This window comes from Lepisma saccharinum, chromosome 8 (assembly GCF_977018435.1).
Source record: "Lepisma saccharinum chromosome 8, izLepSacc3.1, whole genome shotgun sequence".
Lineage (NCBI taxonomy): Eukaryota > Metazoa > Arthropoda > Insecta > Zygentoma > Lepismatidae > Lepisma > Lepisma saccharinum.
Window position 1 is genome coordinate 15,576,287 of NC_139236.1, and position 21,604 is coordinate 15,597,890.

The 21,604-nt window shown below is 35.5% G+C and overlaps 1 protein-coding gene across 1 annotated transcript in view; it reads right to left on the reverse strand.

The window, feature by feature from the left end:
- Positions 1 to 234: 234 nt before the first annotated feature.
- LOC145991677 (uncharacterized) overlaps positions 235 to 21,604 on the reverse strand; it is a 31,631-nt gene continuing 10,261 nt past the window's right edge. Inside the window, exon 2 of the mRNA XM_083127739.1 lies at positions 235 to 255. Within this exon, the coding sequence (XP_082983865.1) occupies positions 235 to 255 (21 nt within the window). The remainder of the gene's footprint in view (positions 256 to 21,604) is intronic.

Genomic DNA, 21,604 nt, shown 5'->3' on the forward strand with positions numbered 1-21,604 from the left:
ACACTTCGCAACATTTATTTGACTTCCTGAAAAATTTCAAAGTCCGGAATTCGTAAAATTGGCAGCATAGAGCTTCAGGGCCAACTAAGAGTAGCCAACTTTGCAACATTTCTTTTTCCTGAATGAAAACGCTCGTGATTTTTTGTTTCATTCTTTCACATTACCCTAAAGCAGCAATAAAATATATGAGTATACAAAAAAATGTTAAGTAGAAATACGAATGTTGAAAATATTTCAAGATTCTTCGTTCTGAATCTGAAAATAGATATGATATTATGTGTGAATTGGTTTCTTCAAACTGGTAGCAAATTTTAATATGAGCTACCTGCAGAAGAGGTAGCGTGCTTGATTCTTACGAGGGTGGTCGTAGGTTCGATTCTCCACCTAGGCAGGTTTTTTTCCAGGGGTATATCGTTGGGTGTAAAGTTTATCCACCGTGCTAAGAAGTTAACTTTGGTCTCTGTATTTCACGAGGTGAAAGGAAATAGTAAGAGAAAGTTGTTTCGATGATAGGAGGAAGTCACATGCCACGTGGAATGCGCAGAATTAAGTTAGGTAGAGCTAAGTCTGTAATGGTGGTATAGAATATTGCAAAGTTAGTGGGGAAAGTTTGTCATATCTGATACTCGTACTTTCTGTTCAAAGAAGCCAGACATTTTAGATACAAAACAGTGAGGTATTAACGATCATTATGAGGTTTTGAATTTTTTTGTTTGTCACTCACTATATAAATACTTATTAGTAGTTTCTTATCGAATCTCTCCTTCGTCGCTTTCAAGCTTGATTAAAAAAAAGGATAACAGCGCCTAACCAACTGCTCTACGTTAACTTAATGACGTTATACCCTTAAAAACATATTGACGTTTATGAAGACTTCCAACTTCCTGTGTTTCAAGCACATTTTTTCGACAATTCGTGTAAAATATATGTTTTTGAGAACTGTTCGATATTATGCAAGGTATTGTAAATAAAATGTCGCATAAACTCCTCACAAATTTGCTTCTTTCTGCACAAACTTCATGGCAATTTCCTCCAGGTGGAGAAAAACTCAATTCAGTGTTTCAAACCCCCCAAATTTCACGTCGAGTAAGCAGAACCGTAAATATCCTTCAAGGTTCTTTTAACAATTTATTATTTCTGTTTGATTATGTATTATAATAGCGGTATATAGTATCTAAGATCATGGAAAGTGTTAAATTGAAAACCTAACACCGCAGCGTTTATCGTCTAGTGGAAGGACCTACTCAAAGTTGGCTACTCTCACCTGGAGTTGAAATGCAATGTTGCTAAATTTATGATTTCGGGACTTAGAATTCTTTCGTGGCTGTCAAATAAGATGTTGCGAAGTATACGTGTATTTCTCGAAAAATCAAGTATTCATCCTATAGTTAAAATGTCAGAATTAAAACGCTTTTCAGACTCTGAGAGACATAACAATTCAACATTTTAAAGAAAATCATCTCTGGCTTGGTCTGTATAAAAAATGAGACTAAAATGAGTATTAGCTTTAAACGCGAATTTCCCATAAAATCAAGTTTTTATCCTAAAGTTGAAATGTCAGAATTTAAACGCTTTTCAGGCTCTGGGAAATATAATAATTCAACATTTTATAGAAAATCATCTCTGCGTTGGTCTGTAGAGAAAATGTGTTTCAAACGAGTGCTTGCATTGAACATGAATTTCTCGAAAAATCAAGATATAATCCTATAGTCCAAAAGTCAGAATTAAAACGCTTTTCAAGCTTTGAGAAACATAATAATTGAACATTTTAAAGAAAATCATCCCTGGCTAGGTCTGTAGAGAAAATTTGGTTCGAACGAAAATTAGAATTTGACCCGAATTTTTCGAAAAAACAAGTTTTGAGACTATAGCCGAAATGTAATAATTAATACGTTTTTCAATCCCTGAAAAGCATAATAATTCAACTTTTTAAAGAATATCATCTCTGGCTTGGTCTGTATAGAAAATGAATCCCAAGTGAGTATTAACATTGAACGCGAAGTGCTCGAAAAATCAAGATTTGATCCTATAGTCGAAATGTCATAAATAAAAAGGTTTTCAGTCTCTGAAAGGCATAATAATTCAACGTTTTAATGAAAATAAACTCTGGCTTGGTCTGTAGAGAAAATAAGTGTAAATTGAGTATAAGCATTAAACGCGAATTTCTCGCAAAATCAAGGTTTGATCCTATAGTCAAAATATCAGAAATAAAACGGTCTTCAGGCTCTGAAAGATTAATAATTTAACATTTTAATGTAAATCATCTCTGGCTTGGTCTGTAAAGAAAATGAGTTTCAAACGAAAATGAGTTTCAAACGAAAATTAGTATTGATCGCGAATTTCTCGAAAAATCAAGTTTTGATCCTATAGTCGAAAGGTAATAATTAAAACGCTTTTCAAGCTCTGAAAACCATAATAATTCAACATTTTAAAGGAAATCATCTCTGGCTTGGTCTGTATAAAAAATGAGTCTCAAGTGAGTGTTAGCATTGAACGCAAATTTCTCGAAAAATCAAGTTTTGATCCTATAGTCGAAATGTGACAATGAAAGCGCTTTTCAGGCTCTGAAAAGCTTAATAATTCAACATTTTATTGTAAATCACGTCTGGCTTGGTCTGTATAAAAAATGAGTCTCAAACAACTGCTAGTTATGTACACTTCGCAACATTTATTTGACCGCCCCGAAAAATTTCAAAGTCCGGAATTCGTAAAATTGGCAGCATAGCGCTTCAGAGCTAACTAAGAGTAGCCAACTTTGCAACAATTCTCTTCCTGAATGAAAACGCTCGTGATTTTTTGTTTCATTCTTTCACATTCTATAAAGTAAAGATACCCTAAAACAGCAATAAAATATTTGAGTAGACAAAAAAATGTTAAGTAGAAATACGAATGTTGAAAATATTTCAAGATTCTTGGTTCTGAATTTGAAAATAGGAAAATGTATGTACATTGTGAAACACTGAACAGGTTCTCATCCACCTGGAAAGAATTGCGGTCACATTTGAATGCAAGAAGGCAAATTTATGATGATTTTATGCGAAATGTTTAGTAAAGATACCTTGCACAACACCAAACGATTCTTCAAAGTATATCTTTTCCTTGGTTCTTGACGAAAAATGGTTCGAAACTCCGGCACAATGTTGCTTCAACTAAGATTAACGTGTTTTACTGAGCTTTCTGTGAACAATCTCCTGGAGTAGTTGGTTAGATGACAGCATTTTCGTTTTTTTACTGTTCTCGTCAAGATCGAAACATCGTAGGTTCAAATCCCACCCTTTCCGTTGACGTTTATGAAGACTTCCAACTTCCTGTGTTTCAAGCACATTTTTTCGACAATTCGTGTAAAATATATGTTTTTGAGAACTGTTCGATATTATGCAAGGTATTGTAAATAAAATGTCGCATAAACTCCTCACAAATTTGCTTCTTTCTGCACAAACTTCATGGCAATTTCCTCCAGGTGGAGAAAAACTCAATTCAGTGTTTCAAACCCCCCAAATTTCACGTCGAGTAAGCAGAACCGTAAATATCCTTCAAGGTTCTTTTTCCAATTTATTATTTCTGTTTGATTATGTATTATAATAGCGGTATATAGTATCTAAGATCATGGAAAGTGTTAAATTGAAAACCTAACACCGCAGCGTTTATCGTCTAGTGGAAGGACCTACTCAAAGTTGGCTACTCTCACCTGGAGTTGAAATGCAATGTTGCTAAATTTATGATTTCGGGACTTAGAATTCTTTCGTGGCGGTCAAATAAGATGTTGCGAAGTATACGTGTATTTCTCGAAAAATCAAGTATTCATCCTATAGTTAAAATGTCAGAATTAAAACGCTTTTCAGACTCTGAGAGGCATAACAATTCAACATTTTAAAGAAAATCATCTCTGGCTTGGTCTGTATAAAAAATGAGACTAAAATGAGTATTAGCTTTAAACGCGAATTTCCCATAAAATCAAGTTTTTATCCTAAAGTTGAAATGTCAGAATTTAAACGCTTTTCAGGCTCTGGGAAATATAATAATTCAACATTTTATAGAAAATCATCTCTGGGTTGGTCTGTAGAGAAAATGTGTTTCAAACGAGTGCTTGCATTGAACATGAATTTCTCGAAAAATCAAGATATAATCCTATAGTCCAAAAGTCAGAATTAAAACGCTTTTCAAGCTTTGAGAAACATAATAATTGAACATTTTAAAGAAAATCATCCCTGGCTAGGTCTGTAGAGAAAATTTGGTTCGAACGAAAATTAGAATTTGACCCGAATTTTTCGAAAAAACAAGTTTTGAGACTATAGCCGAAATGTAATAATTAATACGCTTTTCAATCCCTGAAAAGCATAATAATTCAACTTTTTAAAGAATATCATCTCTGACTTGGTCTGTATAGAAAATGAGTCCCAAGTGAGTATTAACATTGAACGCGAAGTGCTCGAAAAATCAAGATTTGATCCTATAGCCGAAATGTCATAAATAAAAAGGTTTTCAGTCTCTGAAAGGCATAATAATTCAACGTTTTAATGAAAATAAACTCTGGCTTGGTCTGTAGAGAAAATAAGTGTAAATTGAGTATAAGCATTAAACGCGAATTTCTCGCAAAATCAAGGTTTGATCCTATAGTCAAAATATCAGAAATAAAACGGTCTTCAGGCTCTGAAAGATTAATAATTTAACATTTTAATGGAAATCATCTCTGGCTTGGTCTGTAAAGAAAATGAGTTTCAAACGAAAATGAGTTTCAAACGAAAATTAGTATTGATCGCGAATTTCTCGAAAAATCAAGTTTTGATCCTATAGTCGAAAGGTAATAATTAAAACGCTTTTCAAGCTCTGAAAACCATAATAATTCAACATTTTAAAGGAAATCATCTCTGGCTTGGTCTGTATAAAAAATGAGTCTCAAGTGAGTGTTAGCATTGAACGCAAATTTCTAGAAAAATCAAGTTTTGATCCTATAGTCGAAATGTGACAATTAAAGCGCTTTTCAGGCTCTGAAAAGCTTAATAATTCAACATTTTATTGTAAATCACGTCTGGCTTGGTCTGTATAAAAAATGAGTCTCAAACAACTGCTAGTTATGTACACTTCGCAACATTTATTTGACCGCCCCGAAAAATTTCAAAGTCCGGAATTCGTAAAATTGGCAGCATAGCGCTTCAGAGCTAACTAAGAGTAGCCAACTTTGCAACAGTTCTCTTCCTGAATGAAAACGCTCGTGATTTTTTGTTTCATTCTTTCACATTCTATAAAGTAAAGATACCCTAAAACAGCAATAAAATATTTGAGTAGACAAAAAAATGTTAAGTAGAAATACGAATGTTGAAAATATTTCAAGATTCTTGGTTCTGAATTTGAAAATAGGAAAATGTATGTACATTGTGAAACACTGAACAGGTTCTCATCCACCTGGAAAGAATTGCGGTCACATTTGAATGCAAGAAGGCAAATTTATGATGATTTTATGCGAAATGTTTAGTAAAGATACCTTGCACAACACCAAACGATTCTTCAAAGTATATCTTTTCCTTGGTTCTTGACGAAAAATGGTTCGAAACTCCGGCACAATGTTGCTTCAACTAAGATTAACGTGTTTTACTGAGCTTTCTGTGAACAATCTCCTGGAGTAGTTGGTTAGATGACAGCATTTTCGTTTTTTTACTGTTCTCGTCAAGATCGAAACATCGTAGGTTCAAATCCCACCCTTTCCGTTGACGTTTATGAAGACTTCCAACTTCCTGTGTTTCAAGCACATTTTTTCGACAATTCGTGTAAAATATATGTTTTTGAGAACTGTTCGATATTATGCAAGGTATTGTAAATAAAATGTCGCATAAACTCCTCACAAATTTTCTTCTTACTGCACAAACTTGATGGCAATTTCCTCCAGGTGGAGAGAAACTCATTTCAGTGTTTCAAACACCCCAAATTTAAGTCGAGTAAGCAGAACCGTAAATATCCTTCAAGGTTTTTTTTCCAATTTATTATTTCTGTTTGATTATGTATTATAATAGCGGTATATAGTTTCTAAGATCATGGAAAGTGTTAAATTGAAAACCTAACACCGCAGCGTTTATCGTCTAGTGGAAGGACCTACTCAAAGTTGGCTACTCTCACCTGGAGTTGAAGTGCAATGTTGCTAAGTTTACGATTTCGGGACTTAGAATTGTTTCGGGGCGGTCAAATAAGATGTTGCGAAGTATACGTGTATTTCTCGAAAAATCAAGTATTCATCCTATAGTTAAAATATCAGAATTAAAACGCTTTTCAGACTCTGAAAGGCATAATAATTCAAGATTTTAAAGAAAACCACCACTGGCTTGGTCTGTACGGAAAATAAGTTTCAAACGAAAATTAGCATTTAACTCGAATTTCTCGAAAAATCAAGATAAAATCCTATAGTCGAAATGTAAAAATTAAAATGCTTTTCAGGCTCTGAAACACATAATAATTCAACATTATAATTCTGTTTGATTATGTATTATAATAGCGGTATATTGTATCTAAGTTCATGGAAAGTGTTAAATTGAAAACCTAACACCGCAGCGTTTATCGTCTAGTGGAAGGACCTACTCAAAGTTGGCTACTCTCACCTGGAGTTGAAGTGCAATGTTGCTAAGTTTACGATTTCGGGAGTTAGAATTCTTTCGGGGCGGTCAAATAAGATGTTGCGAAGTATACGTGTATTTCTCGAAAAATCAAGTATTCATCCTATAGCTAAAATGTCAAAATTAAAACGCTTTTCAGACTCTGAAAGGCATAATAATTCAAGATTTTAAAGAAAACCACCTCTGGCATGGTCTGTACAGAAAATAAGTTTCAAACGAAAATTAGCATTTTACTCGAATTTCTCGAAAAATCAAGATAAAATGCTATAGTCGAAATGTAAAAATTAAAATGCTTTTCAGGCTCTGAAACACATAATAATTCAACATTATAAAGAAAATTATCTCTGGCTTGGTCCGTATAGAAAATGAGTCTCTTCTGAGTATTAGCATTAAACGCGTATTTATGGAAAAGTCAAGTATTCATCCTATAGTCCAAATGTCAAAATTAAAACGCTTTTCAGACTCTGAGAGGCATAACAATTCAACATTTTAAAGAAAATCATCTCTGGCTTGGTCTGTATAAAAAATGAGACTAAAATGAGTATTAGCTTTAAACGCGAATTTCCCAAAAAATCAAGTTTTTATCCTAAAGTTGAAATGTCAGAATTTAAACGCTTTTCAGGCTCTGAGAAATATAATAATTCCACATTTTATAGAAAATCATCTCTGGGTTGGTCTGTAGAGAAAATGTGTTTCAAACGAGTGCTTGCATTGAACGTGAATTTCTCGAAAAATCAAGATATAATCCTATAGTTCAAAAGTCAGAATTAAAACACTTTCAGGCTTTGAGAAACATAATAATTGAATATTTTAAAGAAAATCATCCTTGGCTAGGTCTGTAGAGAAAATTTGTTTCGAACGAAAATTAGCATTTGACGCGAATTTTTCGAAAAAACAAGTTTTGAGACTATAGGCGAAATGTAATAATTAATACGCTTTTCTGAAAAGCATAATAATTCAACATTTTAAAGTAAATCATCTCTGGCTTGGACTGTATAGAAAATGAGACTCAAATGAGTATTAGCATTAAACGCGAAGTTCTCAGAAAATGAAATTTTGATCCTATAGTTGAAATGACAGAATTAAAACGCTTTTCAGGCTCTGAGAAAAACAATAATTCAACATTTTATATAAAATCATCTCTGGGTTGGTCTGTAGGGAAAATGTGTTTCAAACGAGTGCTTGCATTGAACGTGAATTTCTCGAAAAATCAAGATATAATCCTATAGTCGAAAAGTCAGAATAAATACGCTTTTCAGGCTCTGGAAAACATAATAATTCAACATTTTAAAGAAAATCATCTATGGGTTGGTCTGTAGAGAAAATGTGTTTCAAACGAGTGCTTGCATTGAACTTGAATTACTCGAAATTCAAGATATAATCGTATAGTCGTAAAGCCAGAAATTAAACGCATTTCAGGCTGTAAAAACTTAATAATTCGACATTTTAAAGAAAATCATCTCTGGCTAGGTCTGTAGAGAAAATGAGTCTCAAACATCTACTAGCTATGTACGTGTATTTCTCGAAAAATCAAGTATTCATTCTATTGTTCAAATGTCATAATTAAAGAGCTTTTCAGGCTCTGAAAGGCATAATAAGTCAACGTTTTAATGAAAATCATCTCTGGCTTGGTCTGAAGAGAAAACAAGTTTGAAACGAAAATTAGCATTTAACGCGAATTTTTCGAAAACACAAGATTTAAACCTATAGGGGAAATGTAATAATTAAAACGCTTTTCAGGCTCTGAAAAGCTTAATAATTTAACATTTTAATGTAAATCATCTCTGGCTTGGTCTGTAAAGAAAATGAGTTTCAAACGAAAATTAGGATTGATCACGAATTTCTCGAAAAATCAAGTTTTGATCCATAATAATTCAACATTTTATAGGAAATCATCTCTGGCTTGGTCTGTATCAAAAATGAGTCTCAAGTGAGTGTTAGCATTGAACGCAAATTTCTCAAAAAATCAAGTTTTGATCCTATAGTCGAAATGTGACAATTAAAGCGCTTTTCAGGCTCTGAAAAGCTTAATAATTCAACATTTTAATGTAAATCACGTCTGGCTTGGTCTGTATAAAAAATGAGTCTCAAACAACTACTAGTTATGTACACTTCGCAACATTTATTTGACCGCCCCGAAAAATTTCAAAGTCCGGAATTCGTAAAATTGGCAGCATAGCGCTTCAGAGCTAACTAAGAGTAGCCAACTTTGCAACAATTCTTCTTCCTGAATGAAAACGCTCGTGATTTTTTGTTTCATTCTTTCACATTCCATAAAGTAAAGATACCCTAAAGCAGCAATAAAATATATGAGTAGACAAAAAAATGTTAAGTTGAAATACGAATGTTGAAAATATTTCAAGATTCTTGGTTCTGAATTTGAAAATAGGAAAATGTATGTACATTGTGAAACACTGAACAGGTTCTCATCCACCTGGAAAGAATTGCGGTCACATTTGAATGCAAGAAGGCAAATTTATGATGATTTTATGCGAAATGTTTAGTAAAGATACCTTGCACAACACCAAACGATTCTTCAAAGTGTATCTTTTCCTTGGTTCTTGACGAAAAATGGTTCGAAACTCCGGCACAATGTTGCTTCAACTGAGATTAACGTGTTTTACTGAGCTTTCTGTCAACAATCTCCTGGAGTAGTTGGTTAGATGACATCATTTTCGTTTTTTTACTGTTCTCGTCAAGATCGAAACATCGTAGGTTCAAATCCCACCTTTCCTTATTATTTTTTCCTTTTTATTTACCGAGTACGAAGTGCTGTAATAATGTAATATAAGATTATATGATATTACTGTAAATACTTATGCGATGCATACTCAGTGGCGACAATTGGGTTTCAAAACTGATGGGGTAAGGTGCAAAAACTAGGGGCAGGGGGGGGGGAAGGACAGTTTACTTTAACTTGGAAGATAAGGTTTAGCATAGTGCGGGGCAACTGCCCCTCCACACTCCATAATCGTCGCAACTGCACATGCCTCAAGTAATGCTTCTACTAATGTTTTTAATCTTTCAGTGATTGGTAGGATTTTAGGAAATACTTTTCATTTCATTCAGCTGTTATAAGTTAACACATAATAAGAACTTACATGTCAACTTTCTGCATCCGGAAATGCTTGACATAAATTGCATAAATATCAACGGAATTATCCAAGTAACGTAGATAAGCATTCTCGTCCAAAGCCGTTTACTTCCAGAAAAAGATTTTGCAAAGAAGTAGGTTTGATCCCATGACCTTCCATTCCATAAGCAAACGCTCCCCCTACAGCACACGGTTCACGTTATTTTATGCACTCGGTTCGGATTTCACTTTAAACTGTAGGTCCAGTCCCGATTAGCCTTACTGTGCATAAAGTTGACTTAAAACACCAAATCAACCAATTCATATCCTTTCAGAGTGGGCCTTCTATGATACTGTAGTCGGCCAGCATCCGAAAATACAGTTCTGCTTCGCGTATACCACAGTGATATTGCATTTAATATTGTGACTAATTTTACTTGAAAACTACAGATTAAGAGATAATAGTGTCCAGAAAAAGAACCTCAAAATAAATCTTCACACAAAGTATTTTAATCCATTGCCAAACATTTCAGTTAAGAATAATATTATGCTTTTCCATTGACCGTATTTTCGATTCATGGTGAATTTACTAAAAGGACCATGTCAAGAAATCTAATTATGTAGGTTTTACTAGTAAATGCATTTAAAATGCACGAAAAACAGGGGAGGAGAAAAATAAACCTAAAAAAAAAGTGCTTTCCGACTCTAACTGAAGAGAAACGGACATGATATCAGGTTTAGCATTGCTTTTAAGGATCAGAAGAGAAGTTGATTTTTCGTCAACTTCCGGACCATAATTAGTAATTATGACCATTGAAAAAGTTGGAGGTAGCTTACTTAAAATTTTCTTGCTGAGGAATCGTATCGCCCCATATCTCCACTTCATAATAAAGAAAAACATCAAGTTCATATTTCGAAAATGACTTGGAGTTTTCCACCACGAAAATATGTTTTTCATAGTTTGAAGTTCTTTCAACGTTTCCATTGTTTTAATTTCACACATATTTTATATTTCATACGTTCCTCTCTCTTTTCATACAGTCTTTGGAAAAAAGCTGAAGTTTCTTGTCAAACGGGGTCTGGTTCAAATGACTCCTTTTCGCTCTCCTGTTCTTTCTTTAAACAAACAACAAAATACTTCGTAACTAAACGATTGCTTGTTCAAAACACGGAATTTTTACACAATTTACAAAACATGACAAAATGCCAATAGACATGTTCATCGTTTTTCCCTTTCAGCGTTTCTCGATTTTATCTGAATTCGTTTCCTCATGAAAAGTGCCATGATAAAATTATAGATATGTGTGAATTGGTTTCTTCAAACTGGTAGCAAATTTTAACATGAGTCACCTGCAGAAGAGGTAGCGTGCTTGATTCTTACGAGGGTGGTCGTAGGTTCGATTCTCCACCTAGGAAGGATTTTCTCCAGGAGTATATCGTTGGGTGTAAAGTTTATCCACCGTTCCAAGAAGTTAACTTTGGTCTCTGTATTTCACGAGGTGAAAGGAAATAGTAAGAGAAAGTTGTTTCGATGATAGGAGGAAGTCACATGCCACGTGGTTGCGCAGAATTAAGTTAGGTAGAGATAAGTCTGTAATGGTGGTATCGAATATTGCAAAGTTAGTGGGGAAAGTTTGTTATATCTGATACTCGTACTTTCTGTTCAAAGAAGCCAAACATTCTAGATACAAAGCAGTGAGGTATTAACGATCATTATGAGGTTTTGAATTTTTTTGTTTGTCACTCACTATATAAATACTTATTAGTAGTTTCTTATCGAATCAACCTTCGTCGCAATAACAATTTATTTATGTTAATTAGCGATTTACTATTAGTTTTAGACACATGCTAAGATGGTGGTGAGGGAATTGACAACAGTCATTAGGAAGGAACGGACATAAAATTACCAATCTTAGCAATTTGAATTCATTAAACGCTCTCCTTCGTTACAGTACTGCACTACATCACTACTTGACATAACTGTATATCTTTTTTTAGTATATCGAAATCAAAGAATCAATATTTTAGGTGTCAGTGAAGAACATATAATACATAACTTAAAAAACATTACATTTTGCATCCTGAATACATATATGTGATTTGTGAATTAATCATGATGTGGGATTTGAACCCGCGACCTTTCAAGCTTGATTAAAAATAATGATAACAGCGGCAACCTTAACTTAATGACGTTATACCCTTAAAAACATATTGACATTTATGAAGACTTCCAACTTCCTGTGTTTCAAGCACATTTTTTCGACAATTCGTGTAAAATATATGTTTTTGAGAACTGTTCGATATTATGCAAGGTATTGTAAATAAAATGTCGCATAAACTCCTCACAAATTTGCTTCTTACTGCACAAACTTGATGGCAATTTCCTCCAGGTGGAGAAAAACTCAATTCAGTGTTTCAAACCCCCCAAATTTCAAGTCGAGTAAGCAGAACCGTAAATATCCTTCAAGGTTCTTTTTCCAATTTATTATTTCTGTTTGATTATGTATTATAATAGCGGTATATTGTATCTAAGTTCATGGAAAGTGTTAAATTGAAAACCTAACACCGCAGCGTTTATCGTCTAGTGGAAGGACCTACTCAAAGTTGGCTACTCTCACCTGGAGTTGAAGTGCAATGTTGCTAAGTTTACGATTTCGGGACTTAGAATTGTTTCGGGGCGGTCAAATAAGATGTTGCGAAGTATACGTGTATTTCTCGAAAAATCAAGTATTCATCCTATAGTTAAAATGTCAGAATTAAAACGCTTTTCAGACTCTGAAAGGCATTATAATTAAGATTTTAAAGAAAACCACCTCTGGCATGGTCTGTACAGAAAATAAGTTTCAAACGAAAATTAGCATTTAACTCGAATTTCTCGAAAAATCAAGATATAATCCTATAGTCGAAATGTAAAAATTAAAACGCTTTTCAGGCTCTGAAACACATAATAATTCAACATTTTAAAGAAAATTATCTCGGGCTTGGTCCGTATAGAAAATGAGTCTCTTCTGAGTATTAGCATTAAACGCGTATTTATGGAAAAGTCAAGTTTTCATCCTATAGTCCAAATGTCAAAATTAAAACGCTTTTCAGACTCTGAGAGGCATAGCAATTCAACATTTTAAAGAAAATCATCTCTGGCTTGGTCTGTATAAAAAATGAGACTAAAATGAGTATTAGCTTTAAACGCGAAGTTCTCAGAAAATGAAGTTTTGATCCTATAGTTGAAATGACAGAATTAAAACGCTTTTCAGGCTCTGAGAAAAACAATAATTCAACATTTTATATAAAATCATCTCTGGCTTGGTCTGTAGGGAAAATGTGTTTCAAACGAGTGCTTGCATTGAACGTGAATTTCTCGAAAAATCAAGATATAATCCTATAGTCTAAAAATCAGAATAAATACGCTTTTCAGGCTATAAAAAGCTTAATAATTCGACATTTTAAAGAAAATCATCTCTGGCTAGGTCTGTAGAGAAAATGAGTCTCAAACATCTACTAGCTATGTACGTGTATTTCTCGAAAAATCAAGTATTCATTCTATAGTTCAAATGTCATAATTAAAAAGCTTTTCAGGCTCTGAAAGGCATAATAATTCAACGTTTTAATGAAAATCATCTCTGGCTTGGTCTGAAGAGAAAACAAGTTTGAAACGAAAATTAGCATTTAACGCGAATTTTTCAAAAACACAAGATTTAAACCTATAGGGGAAATGTAATAATTAAAACGCTTTTCAGGCTCTGAAAAGCTTAATAATTTAACATTTTAATGTAAATCATCTCTGGCTTGGTCTGTAAAGAAAATGAGTTTCAAACGAAAATTAGGATTGATCGCGAATTTCTCGAAAAATCAAGTTTTGATCCTATAGTCGAAAGGTAATAATTAAAACGCTTTTCAAGCTCTGAAAACCATAATAATTCAACATTTTAAAGGAAATCATCTCTGGCTTGGTCTGTATAAAAAATGAGTCTCAAGTGAGTGTTAGCATTGAACGCAAATTTCTCGAAAAATCAAGTTTCGATCCTATAGTCGAAATGTGACAATGAAAGCGCTTTTCAGGCTCTGAAAAGCTTAATAATTCAACATTTTATTGTAAATCACGTCTGGCTTGGTCTGTATAAAAAATGAGTCTCAAACAACTACTAGTTATGTACACTTCGCAACATTTATTTGACCGCCCCGAAAAATTTCAAAGTCCGGAATTCGTAAAATTGGCAGCATAGCGCTTCAGAGCTAAATAAGAGTAGCCAACTTTGCAACAATTCTTCTTCCTGAATGAAAACGCTCGTGATTTTTTGTTTCATTCTTTCACATTCCATAAAGTAAAGATACCCTAAAGCAGCAATAAAATATTTGAGTAGACAAAAAAATGTTAAGTAGAAATACGAATGTTGAAAATATTTCAAGATTCTTGGTTCTGAATTTGAAAATAGGAAAATGTATGTACATTGTGAAACACTGAACAGGTTCTCATCCACCTGGAAAGAATTGCGGTCACATTTGAATGCAAGAAGGCAAATTTATGATGATTTTATGCGAAATGTTTAGTAAAGATACCTTGCACAACACCAAACGATTCTTCAAAGTGTATCTTTTCCTTGGTTCTTGACGAAAAATGGTTCGAAACTCCGGCACAATGTTGCTTCAACTGAGATTAACGTGTTTTACTGAGCTTTCAGTCAACAATCTCCTGGAGTAGTAGGTTAGATGACAGCATTTTCGTTTTTTTACTGTTCTCGTCAAGATCGAAACATCGTGGGTTCAAATCCCACCTTTCCTTATTATTTTTTCCTTTTTATTTACCGAGTACGAAGTGCTGTAATAATGTAATATAAGATTTGATGATATTACTGTAAATACTTATGCGATGCATACTCAGTGGCGACAATTGGGTTTCAAAACTGATGGGGTAAGGTGCCAAAACTAGGGGCCGGGGGGGGGGGGGGGGCAAGGACAGTTTACTTTCCCTTGGAAGATAAGGTTTAGCATAGTGCGGGGGCAACGGCCCCTCCACACTCCATAATCGTCGCAACTCTACATGCCTCAAGTAATGCTTCTACTAATGTTTTTAATCATATTTCGAAAATGACTTGGAGTTTTCCACCACGAAGTTCTTTCAACGTTTCCATTGTTTTAATTTCACACATATTTTATATTTCATACGTTCCTCTCTCTTTTCATACAGTCTTTGGAAAAAAGCTGAAGTTTCTTGTCAAACGGGGTCTGGTTCAAATGACTCCTTTTCGCTCTCCTGTTCTTTCTTTAAACAAACAACAAAATACTTCGTAACTAAACGATTGCTTGTTCAAAACACGGAATTTTTACACAATTTACAAAACATGACAAAATGCCAATAGACATGTTCATCGTTTTTCCCTTTCAGCGTTTCTCGATTTTATCTGAATTCGTTTCCTCATGAAAAGTGCCATGAGGAAATTATAGATATGTGTGAATTGGTTTCTTCAAACTGGTAGCAAATTTTAACATGAGCCACCTGCAGAAGAGGTAGCGTGCTTGATTCTTACGAGGGTGGTCGTAGGTTCGATTCTCCACCTAGGAGGGATTTTCACCAGGAGTATATCGTTGGGTGTAAAGTTTATCCACCGTTCCAAGAAGTTAACTTTGGTCTCTGTATTTTACGAGGTGAAAGGAAATAGTAAGAGAAAGTTGTTTCGATGATAGGAGGAAGTCACATGCCACGTGGAATGCGCAGAATTAAGTTAGGTAGAGCTAATTCTGTAATGGTGGTATAGAATATTGCAAAGTTAGTGGGGAAAGTTTGTTATATCTGATACTCGTACTTTCTGTTCAAAGAAGCCAAACATTTTAGATACAAAGCAGTGAGGTATTAACGATCATTATGAGGTTTTGAATTTTTTTGTTTGTCACTCACTATATAAATACTTATTAGTAGTTTCTTATCGAATCAGCCTTCGTCGCAATAACAATTTATTTATGTTAATTAGCGATTTACTATTAGTTTTAGACGCATGCTAAGATGGTGGTGAGGGAATTGACAACAGTCATTAGGAAGGAACGGACATAAAATTACCAATCTTAGCAATTTGAACTCATTAAACGCTCTCCTTCGTTACAGTACTGCACTACATCACTACTTGACATAACTGTATATCTTTTTTTAGTATATCGAAATCAAAGAATCAATATTTTAGGTGTCAGTGAAGAACATATAATACATAACTTAAATAACATTACATTTTGCATCCTGAATACATATATGTGATTTGTGAATTAATCATGATGTGGGATTTGAACCCGCGACCTTTCAAGCTTGATTAAAAATAATGATAACAGCGGCTAACCAACTGCTCTACCTTAACTTAATGACGTTATACCCTTAAAAACATATTGTTGTAACCCCGTTTTCCTGGGGTTAGAGAGGTCACAGGGAAGTTTCATTTAAACATTTAGGTAGAGCTTAATAATGTCTGATGGCTGAACCTGCTCCGTAGGAGGGTAGAGATATGGAAAGTTGGTGTAAAATGTTATTCACGCTTGTTCATACCTGGTAGATGTGTGTGTTGTCTCGTCCTAATGCTTCTCGCAGACCGAATCGTGACAGTTCCAAGGTTCTATCCAGCGATCCTCAGGTCACCAAACCAAGCGATCCCTTGCGCCTTGTAGCATGCTAGGCAGCGGTAACTCCGTCTTCCATCGTCGTAGTTAGCAGTGTAACGTGTTGTTAAGTAATCGGACTAGTTATCCATGTAGCGTCGATGAGTGTCAGAATCCAAAAGAGAGCTAGCTCAGGGTAGGAGCTTGCTTTTATCATTCTAGGCGTCGAAAGGTTGTTAAACCTTTCAAACGCGGTAGATCCTGTTTAGATCCACGCGTTTGCCTTTCCAGTTCCTGGTTTTTACGGAAGTTACAAGTTAGCGCATTCTTGGGATCACTCGCTGGTCGGACAAGTTCAGGAAATAAACAAGTGTGAATATTAACATGACGAGGTTTTCTCGGTTTAATGGTCTCCATATCTCTACATTCCCCTTGTTGAAATAATCGAACCACTCTGTGATGGTCGACTACCTCGTCCGGAGTAGGTTATATTTAAAAATTATGATTTATTAACATATCAAACTTGTAGAAGACCAATACAGTAAACCAATCACTAGAAGAATCACAACACCGTAAAAAAAAAAAATTGAAATCACCAGAATAGTCATATCATATCGTGGCACCAAACACCGTTGAGAAAAAATATAAAAACACGTAGAATAATAAAAAAAAATTAAATTGTAGGTCATAGCCTCTTATAAACTCAAAAAGTACGAGCACAATAACTAAGTCTTGAGGCATGGAGAAAAATAATTACATAAGTGTGACATTGAACTAGTTTTGATTGAGTGATGACAGCACAATAATAAAAAAAAAACACATGTCAGCACAGCGTGAAGAAACGCCGGGAACCGCACGCGGTTGTATTCACTGTTTGCTGAGTTCAAAGTACACTTGGCATAACATACGATGCTGGGCGGAGCCTTGAGGTATGTTACCTATGGCAACTCTGTAAACTGCATGCCGCCATAGGCTGGACGTTCTGTGCAGCTGACGATAAAAAAAACACACAAAAGAAAGAGACGTATCTTTAATCCAATATGGGTAGTACCCATGGGCACAAACTTTGGCACTGTAAAGGACATGCGTGTGTACTAATTGCGTGTGCCTTACGGTACTTGAAGTAGCTGAGCACCGGAACACTTTGAGCCGATGAAAAATAACATATGCATCATATGACGTCAGGAAACAAGAGCACAATGCACTCAGTGGGCGGGGCCTTGTCGATGTAGATCGTCATGGGAGGGCAGTCTGGAAGTCAAATTTGCGATGGCGCTTCGGGGCAAGAAACGTCCTGGGTAAAGCGCTCCAGTTCTGCATCGCGGCTTGGAAGATGGGAAAATCAGCCATGGGGTCCAGACGGGAACGGGTCCTTGTTGGGGCTGGAACTCCACAAAATCGTCGTCGGTCTCTGCGATGAGCCTAGGTCTGTCGCTCGATGGTACAACCCAGTGGTCGTCATGGGTCCGGTAACATCCGTGGCGATGAAAATGAAACAAGCGCAAAAAGGGGAAAAATTAGGAAAAGCAAAAGGTAGTGGAGCAGATTTACAATAAATGATGACGGGTTATAAAGTCAATTGAAAAAGGACTCTCAGATAAAACTGGTGAATTATTTTGGGGGGGAGGGGAGGTAATATCTAATTTGAATGACGGCGAAGGGGTGTTATTACTTATATGATGAAAGTTCGCCGGGGCAACGGGGGGGGAGTAGGTGGAATAATTCCATGTTGTAAGGAAAGTTCGCCCGGGGGGGGGGGGTAAGTTAAAGTAGTCGGCTTAGCCGGGAATGAAATGAGAAAAGAAAGGAGAATTCAGCGATAATAGAACGAACTAAGTGATTACGAGACATTTCCTTCTGTAATATGTGTAAATGTCGTATATAAAATCAATTGCAAGAATTTTACGTGTCTTGTGGACAAAAGTTTAAGCGCCTTCGATTCGCTGCTAATAAAAAAAAAATTGAAAAAGAAGTGAAAAAGAGTAAGTAATATGTTTGTGTAATAGTTCATTGAAAAATAGAGTAGATTGTAATTTCATGGGATATGAGCTATACCATGTTGTATGCTATCAATATTTGAACTTCAAAATTAAAGAAGAGAGTGGGAACATTTGCCTATATTTATTATATGCTTTATTAACATATTTAGTGCATTGCAGCTTTCAAAGAAGCAGTTCGCGTTACACCTGAGCGTAAATAAAAAAAAATTGCTATGGCCAAAAAGCCAAAAGTTCAAGCAAGTTCTACGCAGTTCATTTGTTCTTTAAATCGTTGATCTTGTTCTATTTTAGTTCATTCGTTCTTTCTTTCTTTATTTCTTTGTACTTTTTTCTTCATTTGAGCGTATATGTACCAGCAAATGGGGGAAAAAAATATTTGCTAGTTAGAATCATAAACACACTAAGTACTTATTAGTCAAATCAGCTAAGTGATATGTTCTGACTATTACTATGCGTTTAAACGCAAATTATAAAATAACATTAAAATATCTGTAAAAAAAAATTAATTATTAGGCAAGAGATGTATTATAAATGTTCCGACGATTGAGATAGCATTCTGTAATCCTGATCTTGTTAAAAATAAAATAACCATGTTGTATTAAAAATAAAAATGAGTTCGTTCTAACGCAAAAATGCAGTGCGTGCACGGGAAGTGGAAAGAGGGGGGTGGGGAGTCGAGCGTGAGAAAATGCTGGATCATAGGATGCTAGCATGTGCAATGTACGCAACAAGGAGCGAGGAGGCTAAAGCGAGTGACAACGGAGTGGTGTGTTAATGAATGCTAGTGGGGTTATCATGGCACTAGTCGTAGCGGGCTTTGAGTATAGAAATAGTAATAGTGTCAGTCTTTTGTTTATTCCTGCCGGCGATGTAAGTTACTTCGTAGGAATTCTCGTTAACTTTGCGAAGAATAGTTCCTTTGTACTTATAAGAGGACGCAAAGGCTTTTGACACGCCTGGAGTTGGAGTGGCATCTAGAATCCATACATGTTGTCCTGGTGAGTACTGCATTTTCCTAGAAGTGCGGTCTACGTACTTTTTCTGCTGTTCGTAACGCTTGTTCAAGTTGTCATGTGCGGTCTTACGTATGGAGGTCAGGAGTTCAAGTCTCTGTGCGTTCGTCTGGGAAACATTGTCGGGGTTCGAAGGAAGGACTGCGTCAGCTAAGATCCTTGGGTTGTAGCCAAATAAAGTAAAATACGGGCTCTGGAGGGATCCAGAATGGATTGTAACGTTGTGTCTGAACGCTGCGCTAGCTAAATAGTCACACCATGAATCCTTCTTTTCTAACACAAAGACTCTCATAGCTTTCTTTAAGTAACTAAATGAACTTTCAACTAATCCATTCGTGAAATGGGCACAAGTATCTACATATTTTAGTTGTACACCTGTAATATTGGCTAACTCTCGTAAGAGTAAACTTGAATTGGGTGTTGAACGATCTAAATAGATCGTTTCCGGGATGCCATGAACTAAAAAGACTTTCTCAACTAGGGCTGTTGCTATGTTTTGTGCATCGTGATTAGCCAAAGGAGCTGTCATTACATACCTTGTACAACTATCAACTACCGATAGGAAATATTTGTATTTGTGCGTTTTTGAAGAGACTAAAGGACCACATACGTCAATATGAATTCGTTGGAAAGGAATTTGGGCTGGTTGAAATGTTTGCAGCGTATGCGGTTTAGAACCTTGTGGTTTCTTTGAGATCTGACAAGGGATGCAATGTCTAACCTTATCGTACACAAATTTCTTCATATTGGGGAAAAAGTAGCGCATAAGCATTAAATTATATGTCTTTTGTGCACCTTGATGACTTCCATTCATTTTGTGTGCATGAATAAGATCGAAAACTTGATTTTTTAATGCATGAGGAATACAAAGTCTATCCCTATTACTAGTTTTGATTTTATTAGTCCTGTATAAGACTCCTTTTTTGAGTACATAAGAATACGAAAGCTTTTCTAGTTTAGGGTCACTAGCTTTATCTTTGTTTTCTAATACGTCAATAATGTCTCTAAAATAGGGGTCTTTACGTTGTTCTGAACTAATATCAAAATCTGCTGCTTGTGCATGAAATGCCTGATGAAAGAATAAGTCATCATCATCATCATCATCTTTCTTGTCTAGATTAGTCTTTTCTATAGGGTTGTCTTTGGGAATGACAGGTGACTGAGTGTTTACTGTATCATTGGGAAGGACTACTGGATGCTGGGTCATAAGGGAAGCAGATGGGGTAAAACGTACAGGCTTAGGGGTGTTAGGTGTCGTAGCGGTAATGTTCAAATTGATATAAGTTTCTGTTCGTGGACTTAACTGAACTGTGTTTGAAAGGGTAGCTTTTCCCTCATACACATTTGCATTCTCAATTTGGGTAAATATGTCATGTGACAGCTGGTGAGTCTTGTACTTTGATCTTAAAATACTATAATTAGGAGTACGTCCTAAATGACAAAGAGTTATTGTATTGTCTTTTAATGACATTTCGCACCTCTGCGTTCGTAAAAAGTCATTTCCTAAAATGGGAGGGACGTTAGTTGAATCTACTATTCTAAATGGGTGCGAATATATACGCTTTCAAATTATGATAGGAAGCACTACAATTTCAGACACACTCAGTTTCGATCCGGACACACCTTGGATTGTGGATTGTACCTTGTATGTTTTTCTTTCAGTAGGGAGAAGGTGGGAAGGATAAATTGAGATTTGGGAACCCACGTCAATAAGTAAATCTACCTGTTTTCCTTGTATGCTACTATTAATAAAGTATAGGCCATTTCTCTCAATTATAGGAACTTTATCTAATCTGGTATTATCTTCGATTTCGTTCCTGCAAGTCGAAGATGATTTTAGTTTAAAGTACTGTCTCTTTGTGGCTTGTAAAAGCAGTTGTCGCTCAAGTGATTATAACGACCACAGAACTTACAGGCTGAGGTATTTGCATCGTCGCGATTAGCCTGATCTCGACGTTGAAACCTCTTGTTACTATGACCTCTGAATTGGCCTCGAGAGTTCGATCGAAAGTTACCTCTGTGATTAGCTCTATGATTATTATTATTTCTGTAGGAAGAGTTAGTATTCCCCTTGTTGAAACCTCTGTTATGTGCGTTTTGATTAGCCGTTTTCGCAAATTCCAACACATTTGAGCAAAGATTAAATAGAGAAGCTGAGTTCATTTGCTCTTCCGACAAGAGGGAGATTTTCGACATTTGTGACGAAAGTTTGTTTATTTCATCACCAGAGGTAGCACTTTGAGCGTGTTCCACAGCGGCTACGGATGGTGGCGCCGCGGAGCGGGCACTATCAGAACTCGGTACAGCAAACATTCCTTGATACACTGTGTGGGAGTTATT